Genomic DNA, 12650 nt, shown 5'->3' with positions numbered 1-12650 from the left:
AAACTGGGGACCCCCCACTGTTTTTTAAGGTAGTTAGTTAGGTATATAACGTAGCGACAGCCACGCACACACTAATAAACCTATCCAAAAACTATATAACACAAAATAATACAACAGCCTATAAAAATTTAAAATTTCATTTCCATTTCACTTAATGATACTGTCTTATATGACATTGGACTACTTTTTGTATGTTTACAAAAATGGTAAAAAGATATACTTATGCACTTTTAAATGATTTTAAATTTTTTATGGAAGGCATCTCGCGACCCCCCTCTTGGTGGCTGGCGACCCACCTTGGGGTCCCGACCCCCACTTTGGGAACCACTGGTCTAAACCACTGTCCGCTCCAACTTCTCAAATGGGTCTTTTTGTGTTTACTGTCAGAGCTTGGGTACATTTTTGTGGTCGTTGTAGCCTTTCCCTTCTCTATTATTTGCTCATCCTCATCTGTGATGTGATAGTTGCCCTTCTGTCTAATCACTGGGAGCTGAGGATAAACATCAGTAAACTTCACCTCCTTCTCATAAGGTGGGGGCTTCTTTGCTAATGCAGTATGTGAGAAGGGTGTGTTAACCTTTTCCATTAACTTTCTTGCTGCCTTATCATTTTTCTGTATTTCTTGCATACTGCAATCTCTTTTTTCTCTTGCAGCTTCTAACAATTTCTGTCCCTCATTTTCAAACAACTGCAGAATGCCAAGTTCGGGTTGTCTTTTCTCCTTACGTCTCTTTCCCATTTGACCCGTCTTCTGCTTTACCTTATATGTAGACACAAGCACCTGTATTGTTTTGATCACATCCGGGTTCAAAGTCCCTTCCACTGGCCAAGGCTGGTCAATGTCAGGCCAACGCTTGCTCCATTTTTCCGATATTTTTGGAATATTTTTAACGAGAGGATTAGTCTTCTGTACTACATCAACAGGAGTGATTGCTTTTGTAATTTTGGTGTCCATCTTTGACATTACAATGACCCTCTTAGTTCCTCGTATTGTAAGTCAAACTGAAATAGTTAAAAACTATTTAGAAAGTACCGTGTTACCACACTTGAAAGTGAATGAATTTGCCAACCCCAAAGGAGACCAAAGGCTTCTTACTATGAAAGCAAAAGCACTTGTTTATCACCTAATGCATCTAATCACACCTATTTATCTTAAATTATGGAAATAATGTCAATGTTCCATCTCAAAATAGCTCAAATCAAGCTAGATCATACTCAGATAATGAAACCAGCATTCACATCACTCAACCACATTTGAATCAAATCAACTTCTCCACAAATGATCAATCAACTCAACAATACTCCATTAATTAACCAAATGCTTCAATTAGTCAGTCTGTTGCCAAGATTTCCTCCTAAATAATTGCAATGTGATATATAAGAAGAAATACTGTAAGCCTATATGTGAAAACAAACTAAGCATGTGTCAAAAATGTTGACTACAAATAAATGTATACACATATAGAGAAATGCAGGTGTTTGTTGAAAGAGTTTGTGGATAAAACCGCACTGGCCTTGATCAAGCTGGATTCAGGATCCCTACGTGCTGTCATCCGCTCGCTTCAGTGTTTGTGAAGTACCCGCCAGGTCTCTCCTCATCTGCCCTTTGGACTGATCCAATTCAGACACAATTCATCTGCCTGTCTTCCCTTCAGCTCTCACCATAGTAAAGAGAAACAGAGAAAACAGAAAGAAAACAAAAGTTTAATCACTCTGAATTCGTATACACACTGCAATAACAATTCAGTAAAATATGCACACATAACTGTCATTTTTATCTGTTGCAAAAGCTATCTCCCTGCCGGGGGTGTGTTTTTTCCTTCCCTCTGTGTCCCACAGAGAGAAGAAGGAGGAGGGGGGCTACCTCTCCACTCCCCTTATCAGGAGGAGTAAGCTAATTGGCTCTCTATTTGAGGCAACGCCTCTTGGACCCGCCTCCTAAATTTAGCAAGGCCGTCCAGTATGAACTGGCTGTCAAAGGGTTAACATTGTGTCCAAACCCAGTGCAGTTAATGCACAGAGTCCACAGACACACAGAAACCAGCACAATATTCTCCCAATCAACAGCCAAACACAAAATGTAACCTCTGATAGTCAAAACTTCTCCACCTATTTTAAACAAGACTATACGTTATTTTGAACAGACAAAATCCGCAGCATAATGTGGTCACACACATACACACAAACAGACAGAAAGAGAAGAAAAATTCACACTCCAATCAGCCGGCAGTTTTAACTTTATCAGACGAGTTTCTTTTCTCTATTCCTATTCCCTGAATATGTACAGACTATCCTCGCTGGTCTCTCCACTTCTGTTATAAAACAGATACTATATATATTTATCTATAAACGTCCTTTATTAGGCTCATATGTATTTATCAGATTAAATAAACGTCCTCTGAGGGGCTCATATTTTATCAAATCGAATATATAAACGTCCCCTGAAACAAAGGGCTCATAGGTATTTTAACACTGATGAAGCAAAAATGTCCCCTTATGAGTTACTAAATCGCCTTTAACCAATCACCTGCTATATATGCCTATTTAATAATTCATCTATTCTATTTATCAATCACACACAAACAAGAGCATTTCCTGATCATTTAAACAGCAACAAAAACACTACTCAAGCCTTTTACACACATCCACATTCCAGCGCACAAAGATTGTCCAGCAGCCTTCACACACACACACCTCAAAAACCACCGCGCCTCAGTTCAAATTTTAAAGTTGACTAATTTTTCCCTCTATCAAAAATGTTTTACTTTGGCCAAACTTTTAACAAATTGTCTTTTAACAAATGCATGCTTCAATGCACACTTTTTCCTTTATTCAGCACTTATTTTTCCACTTTTCTCAAAACTCTTTAATCTTTATTTCATCTCTATTTTTCATCCTTTTTACTTATTTTATTGTTTAAAATTTTCCAATTTCCCTGGCCAGGGATCCTCTTTGTTTTATTTTTATTTTACTCAATTTGACTACTACTTAAAGCCTAGTTTTTTAGTTAACTGGTCTCGTTACTCGTTGTGCTTTTTAACATTAACTTTACTTTTTCTCTTTTCTCTTATTTATCCCTTATTCTCTTTTCTTTATTTTATTTTATTCCCCTTTATTTATGTACTTTTTAACTCAGTATACCCCAATTTAGACGGAGAATCACTCCAAACATCAACACATCATTGCACTTCAGTTCTTTGACAGTGCAGACAGAATTGCAGACAGAATCAGCTCCCCAATGTGTAAAAAAACAACACTCACGCTCTGAGGTGATGGAGGAATGCTCCCACTGGAACTGTTGTCCACTCCAGAAGGCCCCAATTGATCCTGTTCATGACACCAAAATTGATGTGGTTTCCTCAGTTGTTGATATGTTTGATGATGAAGAAATTTGCCGTTGAAACCTGACTTGCTTTTAAACAAAATTATTTATTAACAAGTTGCAGGATCACTGAACACGTCTGCCCAGGAGAGTCATGAAGCCAAATAATGATCTCTCGCGAACATACAGAAACTCTGGTACTTATGGACACACCTCACAGGAGAACAACATATGGACATCTGCTTTTCAGGACCACCCCTCTCTATACAACTGTGGGGGTTTAGATAGCTTAGATATATGCATGTCATAAACTTAAAAGACAACACAGGTCACAGATCCAATCTCTTAACCAGATGTGGTCCCCACATCCTTAAAGAGTTAACCTATGTCCCAGGAATTTCAGACACTTAAGACACTTCAAACCTAATGGAGATGTGACATTAACATTCAGTATTGAATTGCAACGTTTGCTTGTTAACAAATTAAAAAAAACATTTTTTTAATTCTGCCAAGCAGGACAATTGATTACATTTCAGTAAATACACAACACAGTTTGAATCCCAGGAACATGTGTATCTTGAGATGAGGTAATTAACTAGTAGTTAGATTATAGATGTCTATATTTTCTCTGAGTGATAAGAGGACCTGCTGCTAGAAGTGTTAGCTTATTAAAGGGATGTTTTGTGGTGGGGAGGTGCTCAGAGCTAGCTTCTACACATTAATGAAACTATATAGATATATATTTATATATATGCAGCACCTCTCCTTGCAAAGCTTTATAGTACATTTGACTTAATGTTTGGCCGCCCACTGCAGTTTTACTGTTTTGATTGGATATGTTTTCCCTCTCACGTTGTCGTGCTAAAAAGCACACTGAACACTACCTCATATTCATTCAAAAAGGAGACTAGCTCGGCTCACTGCAGGGGAACATAGTGGATGATTTAGTAGCTATATAATCAGCAGTTTGCAGAGACCGAGTACAGAGCTAAAGTAGAAATACATTAGTCATTTTCAAATCTCACGTTTATTCACTTGTATATAAGAAATAGCCTACAATTGGACAATAAGAATTCAATTCTTGTTGAATTTCTGGTATTCTTGAAAATATTGAATAATAAATCCACAGTAAAAGCAATGGAGCATACATTCAAGTGAAGCAACAGGTTATGCAAATACATTTTTTACTGTCATGAATTCATTGAAATAATACACATGCAGAGAATATTTAAAAAATAAACAGTGTAAAAATCACTGCAACCATGTTCAAATTGTGTTATCATGTCTTTCTTTTGCTCTCAGACGAAGAGGACTGCCTTCCACCTGAGATACCCAACGCAAAATTCAATAAGAAACAAAGTGGTTGGTATAACCCAGGAAACACAATAAGGGTAACATGTGACAACGAATATGAGCTGAAGAACAGGGATGCCACAGCCGTTTGTTTAAATGGAACCTGGACCTCTGTTCCTGTCTGTGAGAGTAAGTCTGTCAGATGTATAATACTGTCCATATTAACATTACAGTCTAAATGAATATCATCTTAGGTTTAAGTTATCTAACCATTTGTTTGAGCTACCACCTTCTGTAATGTGCTTTTTGTTTGTTTTTTGTTTTTTACAGTAAGTAACAATACATGTGGTGAACCCCCTCAAATCCCCCATGCAGTCATCATTGGTCAGAAATATCAGGAGATTTTTGCTGCAGATTCCAAAGTTAGATATGAATGTGAAGATGGATACTCTGTGGAGGGAGCAGAAAGCAAAAAATCCATCTTCTGCATATCCGGAAGCTGGAGTGAAGGTCCAAAGTGCAGTAAGTGGTCTATGTGCTAGAATTTGCAGAAATAATAATGATAATTATTGCTTAAAAAATAAACAATTGAACTATTGCAAATGATCCAGAGCAGCAACTGTCAAACCAAATCTTAGCAACCATATCCAGGCATGACAGAACTGTCAAGCTTTGGCTTTCTTCGCATACTGAAACAGTCAGTCAACCAAATAGCATCAATGCATTTTTTAGTGTTAGGACTAGGAACCTGGGACACTGAATTATAGCGCCAGTCTTTTAAAATGAGGATTTGTTTTAAGCCATTAATTAGAGGTTCGAGACCTTTTAATAGACTCCTTTGGTCCAAGGTGATCTTCAGACATATTCTTAAATGACAATGGCTGTGATGGATTTCACTTAGTACTCAGTATCACTGTGTAGTCCAATGTAGTGCCAGTGTTTGGGTGCTTTGCAAATGTGTAGTGAGAAATATGGCAACCCATAAAGTGGGCTCCGTACCCATAATGCATCACAAATAAAAGGGTACAGCTGATGATACCAAGCTCAGCAGTATACCGTATACCATCATGCATCGCGATGTATTAAAAAACAAACCCCACAATGACGTAAAAAATGACGCAAAAAAAAAGTCACGAGTTGTTTCAGAGTTTTACTGTTGAGCTCACGATATAGTCCTATAGTAGTAATGAGTTTTAAATAAATAAATGATTTTGGCATCAATCATATTTGCTGGCAGTGGGACGCAAACTGTGGGTGGAGGTAATTTAATTTGGGATATCCTTTGATGTAATCTCTCTTTAGAGTACATACTGTATGTATTAAGTTATTAAATATACTGCCTCTGACACCTGGCCCCAGTTTGTAAAATAAATTGATTTAAAATGTAATATCTTTATCTTGAGTATGAATCCAAATAAATTAACAGATATACAGTCCAAATACATACTGTATATCTGAAGCCTGTTTTTCTTTTTAACAAGGTAGTGGATCTTCAGCTGGAGGAACAGCTGGCGGACACTCTACATCCACAGAAAGTGGGACACAACCTGGGGGTGGTGGTAGGTTATATATTACATTCATTTATTGTATGTGGCTGTAAACTTTCAAGATGGCATGGCATTCAGCCTCATCATTCATTCATATTCATCTCTGCCCATTCTCTGTTTGATATCATTTGTTATGCTGTGATTTTACATTTTATGCACTAACTAGTTAGTTAGGAGGATGTCAGTTTGGGGACCTCAGAATTGCATCTCTGCTTTTTTGCGTATGATCTTTTGGCTTTACTAAATTATAACTTCACTAGACCCCTATGCAGTTTTGCAGATGAGTGTACAGCTGTTAGGATGAGACAATGAACCTCCAAGTATGAGCCCACAATTTGGGAGATTTCTCCCTCTGCTTCAGGAGTGAGTTACTGCTTTAAGCAGGTAGTTCCAATTTCTTGGGTCTTGTTCATGAGTTAGGTTAAAATGGAACCTAAACAGTCCAACACTCTCCTTGAGCTTGGGGTAGTCAATCAATCAATCAATCAATCAATCAATCAATCAATCAATCAATCAATCAATCAATCAATCAATCAATCAATCAATCAATCAATCAATCAATCAATCTTCATATGTCTCAATCTTTGTATAGTGCCAATTTATTACAAATGTTTTTTTCCAGACACTTCACATAGAGCAAGTCTAGACCTTACTCTTTGTTATAATGACCAAATGAAAAGATCATGGATGAAAGCGTCAAATTTAGTGTCCTCAGCCTTGTGGCAGGGCTATGGCTGCTGCTTTTTGTGTCAAAGGCGCAAGCTGAGGTGAGGTGGTTCAGACATCTCATCGGGATGCTATCTTGATCTGATGTTTTAAATGTTTTAACTAAGGCAGAGGAAGTGGGGATGTTGTACGTGGTGGACCTACAATTACAGGTACTACATCCACCGGCAGTGGTACACAACCTGTGGACAGAGGTAGTTATATAACCTATACGTTATTTTGTGCTCTTTTGACGATGTAGGGAGTATGTCTAACTGGGAGTCAATTCAAAACCATGAATACAAACTACTTGGTCTTTGTATGTAACTGTTTTTGTATTTATTCTTGTTTGTTGTACTCTAAAAATCATTAATAAAAAGAACATGCCCCCAATAATTCCATGACATCTACTGCAAATAAGGGTCGAAGGTATGAATGATCAGCTGACATTCAATATAAATCTGTATCAATATAATACAGTTCTTCTGACTGGTTTTGGGATCATTCAGGCAAAAACCCAAAGACTGTAGAAACATAAACCTGGTCCTTCCGACATAGCCCATTAGTTTCTGAAAAGGCATCTTGAAGTCCAATGATAGCATTAGCTATATTGGAAGTGCTATCTCAAGCTAACCTTCCATCAATCTAGAAACAGGCAACACGGCCTAACTGAACAGTATTCATCATGTTAAAATAAGTGGTGAAAAATATTCACTCTACTATGAAACTTTGACCATAATAATCAACCCCTGTTTTAATTTCAGTCAACGAATGCGGAGTCTCCCCAGTTATTCCAAATGGTGTTGTTGTGCAAACGGAGCGTTTCTATTTGAAATACCAATGTAATTCTGATTACACACGAGTGGGACCAGAGATTGTGGTGTGTACCAACGATGGCAGATGGTCAGAACTTCCCTTCTGCCAAGGTATACACAAATCAATACCAGTCTATTTCTTTTTTAAGCTCTATAAGACATTTTGATCAAACAGAACCAACAGATACTTTTTTATGTTTTTTTTTTGTGCAGAGGCTTTCTGTGTCGTGGATCTTGCTCAGTATTCTGGGATTCGGATTAGGCAAACTGGAAAAGAATATATTAAGGAAGGAGAGACGAAGAAGGTGCACTGTTCCTCTTATGAATACGTAATTTTTACTTGCACTCAGGGAAGACTAACCTACACCCCATGTAAGTACATACCATCATTTTACAGTCTCTCCCAATGTTTTAGTTTCAGCTTTTTGTCATCAGCTGTATACGAACTGTTGTCTCAAGGATCCAAGTTGATTTAGAGCCATTTAACTGTTATAGCTTCAAAAATATTAAATAAAAAAAACAATCCAAACTCCAAAAAGAGAATGAAATTTGAATATGTATTTATTGATTATTAAATGATTGATGTATTTAGTGGATAAACTTGCAATTTTTTAATTTAGTTTCATTGAATGAAAAGCAAAACAAATTAACCAAATACTCTACTGATAATGACTGCACTAAATTGAATGTGTTATAGAACTCCATTGCTGTCCAACTATTAAAGAAACATAAATTAGCCACACTACGTGACATGTTTCTTAATTAGGATAAGCATGGTCCCTTTATCTTGAGTCAGTCCCATATAACTTTGTATATTTCCTTGTAATAAAAATACATGCTAACACATTCAGTAAAGATATTGTATTTTCATACTTAAGCCAGAAATGATCCTGCATTTCCCATCAGACCCTCACCTTCATCCCTGATATCTAAATAGAGGCTGAAGTCTGTTCCCCTTTGAATTCTGGATGAAAATGAAATCTCAAGCCATTTATTTTTATTCTCACATTTTCCTGTTACTCAAATGAAACTCAGATTTGTTATTATGCGAGGTAATTATTCATGCCAAGCAGATATTTAAAGAACCAAACTTCAGTGACATAATTTCTGTAAATGAAACTATGTATTGAAACATTCTTTCATTTGCCACTGTTTTTTTTAGGTTGCCAGGAGTATTATCATTTCTATGTAAGTGTCAGTCTTTTATTCACTTCTCAAAAGATTACATGATAATTACACGTTTTTGGTGTATCTGAATTCATTTCTTTGTATTCACCTCAGAAGTTTCAGGTTCAATAATAGAGTGTAAACATGATAACCAACTGTGTGTTTTCTAACCAGGGACGCTGCTAAGAAAAAACAACAGAGGAGCGACTGTAGGACTGTGGGGATTGTGGACAAAAGCCAAGTTGGAGGCTACGGAAATATCTCCATCAGAAAAAACTAAGCTCTAAAATATGTTGACAGATTTGTGTTTTTTTATTTGTTTTAAACCAGCTATTTCCCCCCCTAAAAAACAATTACAAATACAAACAAACATTGGTCAAGCTGATTTTTTTAACAGTCTGCTTTTTCGTGATGATAGTAACTCTGAATGTGCTACTGACATGAACATTACAAAATAAAGTTTATATGGCCTACTATAATCTCAACATATTGTCTTATGTCTTCTTCTCGTGTTGATACACATCAGATGGCATCACAATCAGCCATGTTTTATGCAATTATTTAAACCTAACCTGTTTTCTACTGTGGAAACTCAAAAGGTCTTTGGTGAGAGAAGGCCCAGGTTAAGGACTGATTGAGATGCTGCAGAGCTCTTGATGATCCAACAGATGGCAGTCAGAGTCTGAGCTGGAACTCATAATAAACTGTATTAGCACAAGGGACCAACAGCCTATATGGAACATTATTATAGGTTTAACTTCATAATCAACTAGTCATCTTTATGATGAACACCAATCTGCTGGGACTAGGTGGTGAGAAAGAGGGTTACAAAGGGAGGCAGAATGAGGGAGATAGATAGACACAGACAAACAGACAGACAGACTGAGCAGGATATAATATAGAACTGCAAAGCTGAGAAACTCACACAACTTCACATGATGCTTATGTGGTTATTTCTATACAATGAACACGTGAAGATTTGTTGATCATTTAATGGTCAGGGGAAAAATATTTAACATTTTTGTTTTCAAATATTTCAGATCAACTTGAAGCCTTCATCTTAACATTATATGCAGTTACATTTGTGACTTTTTTCATGAAGATTAAACTTCTCCATTTCCCTCTGATCTTTTAACAAGCAAAAATGTTGAGTATGAACAGACTCAGTGGTGAAGAGCCAGATGGCGTGACAAGGCGGGCCGAGAAAGATAGAAGGAAATCCAGAGAGAGACAGACAGGGAGACAGAAGGACATACATTAGAAGACAAAAAAACCCTCATCAACAACATAACAATAGATCATTTAGAATTACAGTAATGCTGCAGTATCATATGCAGAAATATGATGAAATGTATTCGACTAATGTGCGTGACTGCTTTAAATAGTTGTAGCAGTTGGAGAAAAGGAGGTCCTTTAAGTGACTGTGTTCTTACATAATGCCGATCTCTGACCACAGCAGCGTGGACTATCAGGTTGATATCTGGTGTGTATACAGTCACATGGATTTCCGTTCAAAAAAATTCTGTGAGAAGTCAAAAACATAATTTAAATGAACACGTGAAGTAACAATAGCAGTAATTTAGTAGAACTGTATTCACTGCAATGCAAGACATAGAAAAGTGACTTTAAACATTTGACTTTAGTGAAAGTAAATGATGCAACAACTGTCCACTTCATTGATCTGTGTTTACAGGAGCCAAGATTAAGCAAAATACTTGTGTTTGTACTTACTTGTGCTGACTTCCGAGCAATAGTGTGATGTCAGTAACGCAGTGTAATGTTGACTGTTTCTTAACATGTTTGGAAAAAGGCCCGTGATAATTATTAACTGGTCTATTTGGGAACTGGCTTGTAGGCACTGCTTTATCGAAGTATTTCACTTCTTGACAAAATGTGTGTGAGATATCTCCACTGTGTTCTCCTGGTTTGTTTCCTGTACGGTAAGAACGTTTTATCCTATCACTTGGAATGTCTTATATTTGTTAAATATACTTCTCATGTGTATATATTGTTGTGTTTCAGCTCAAAGTGCAGCTCAGCCTTGTGCTGCTCCCCGCCTGGGTGGTGGTTATTTTGTCCCTGAACAAGAAACGTATTCTCATGGAACAACACTAAAGTATGCTTGTGATAATGGACGTAAACCCGCTGCGGAGGGTTGGTGGGCTACAAGCACATGTCAGAATGAAAAATGGTTTCCTGAACCACAATGTATCGGTAAGATATTTATGAATATCTCTGTGGGGTTGTCTGAAGATGTTTGAGGTGGGTCAAAACCTTTTACATTATTCTTACAAATGATGTCATTAATTGTCTTTATACACACAAGAGAAATTTAGGTATGCCATTTCAAATCAAAGGAAATTATTTTCAGATTATTCCAGATAATCAAATAAAGTTACAGCATGAAAGTGGCACTTTGCATCCCTACACGAGAATGCTGCTCGTCTTAAATACAAGTGTTATGTAGCTGCTCTCTGTTTTTGGAGCAACTTTTCGACTTTGACTTCTATATTTTGTTTTTTTGTTTCCTGTTTGTCTTGTTGTTTTTCTCTTATAGTTTGAATGTTGTTGCTGCTACAATGATTTAGTTTCTCATCAGGGATTATTAAAGTAATCATATTATTATTTGTTTATTTAACAGGGACACATTCAGTAAACATTAGTGAACAAGTACAAAGTAGATGCCATGCATAAAGGTTTCTAGCCTTGGCTAATTTGTATATTATAGTGTTGGTAACAACAACATGTTTATATTTGGACCCTTTTATACTTAAGAATATCACATGAGAGGGGTACTACTGAATATCAGCCCGGCCTCCTATAGCTTGAGACCACAGGGAGAGTGCAGGAAGCAAGCGTGCTGATATGCAGTTTAATGGCACGACTGCGAGGAGAAGAAGAAGAAGAAGAAGAAGAAGAAGAAGAAATACTTCATTAATCCCACGAGGGGAAAATCAATACATTACACTCTGTTATTGAGACATGCTGCGCACACATAGGCTGAAATACATGCACAAACATGATCCTATTGACATGCATGACTGGAGAGATGTCAGAGTGAGGGGGCAGAGGGGAAATATTCGTAAGAGTCATATTAAAATGTGTGTGAAGGTCATTTGTTTGTTTGTTTACACAGAAATAAACGCCTGCATTCCAATAACAGTCCCCAATGCAAAATACACAGAAAACTCAGACGGTTGGTACGAGGAGGGGGACAAAATACGGGTAACATGTGACGAGGGATATGAACCGAAAAAGAGGGACGCCACAGCTGTTTGTCTCAATGGAACCTGGACCTCTGTGCCTGTCTGTGAGAGTAAGTGTGTTCCTCCAGTCACCCAAACCAATAACAGAATAAGATCAGTGTCCAAACCAACGCCATCTTTTCCTGTTCCTGCTAAAAAAAAAGTATTTAATTGTTTACAGAGAGCATCCTTGCATGTGGTGAACCCCCTCAAATCCCCCATGCAGTCATTGTTGGTCAGAGATATCAGGAGGTGTTTGCTGCAGACTCCAAAGTTAGATATGAATGTGAAGATGGATACTCTGTGGAGGGAGCAGAGAGCAAAAAAAACATCTTCTGCTTATCCGGAAACTGGAGTGAAGGCCCAAAGTGCAGTAAGTGAACTAACCGCTAAGATGTAAAAAACTTCAAGACCTCTCAGAACGTAAAAAACATTAAAACATGTTAAAAACATTGCTCCGTGGTGCTAGTAGAGGTTAATGCTCAGCAGGGTCCTTTCTACTGTCTTTATTCATTTTTATCGTCCACACTGCAGCTGCTCTCAGAAGAAAAAAAAA

At 37.3% G+C, this 12650-nt stretch overlaps 1 protein-coding gene and 2 long non-coding RNA genes across 7 annotated transcripts in view; all 3 read left to right on the top strand.

Annotated features, from left to right (window-relative positions):
- LOC132978848 (complement factor H-like) overlaps positions 1 to 12650 on the top strand; it is a 28363-nt gene that overhangs the window by 10193 nt on the left and 5520 nt on the right. For 2 of the 5 annotated variants that reach the window (XM_061044186.1, XM_061044184.1), the window contains exons 3-4: positions 4625 to 4804; positions 4946 to 5137. In XM_061044186.1, the coding sequence (XP_060900169.1) occupies positions 4625 to 4804; positions 4946 to 5137 (372 nt within the window). Of the gene's footprint in view, positions 1 to 4624; positions 4805 to 4945; positions 5138 to 10634; positions 10790 to 10871; positions 11064 to 11985; positions 12166 to 12275; positions 12468 to 12650 lie in introns of those variants that run through there. The other 3 variants (XM_061044185.1, XM_061044183.1, XM_061044187.1) reach the window with 2 other exon arrangements.
- Positions 5838 to 7054, top strand: LOC132978853 (uncharacterized). Its single transcript, XR_009673999.1, has 3 exons — positions 5838 to 5875; positions 6097 to 6174; positions 6996 to 7054. It is a non-coding gene; the product is annotated as an uncharacterized LOC132978853 (long non-coding RNA).
- On the top strand, positions 7534 to 9328 carry LOC132978852 (uncharacterized). The gene is made up of 3 exons (XR_009673998.1): positions 7534 to 7793; positions 7896 to 8870; positions 9024 to 9328. It is a non-coding gene; the product is annotated as an uncharacterized LOC132978852 (long non-coding RNA).

Source organism: Labrus mixtus, chromosome 8 (genome assembly GCF_963584025.1).
Source record: "Labrus mixtus chromosome 8, fLabMix1.1, whole genome shotgun sequence".
NCBI lineage: Eukaryota > Metazoa > Chordata > Actinopteri > Labriformes > Labridae > Labrus > Labrus mixtus.
The sequence above is the reverse complement of the archived record's forward strand: the minus strand, read 5'-3'. Positions and strand labels throughout refer to the sequence as shown.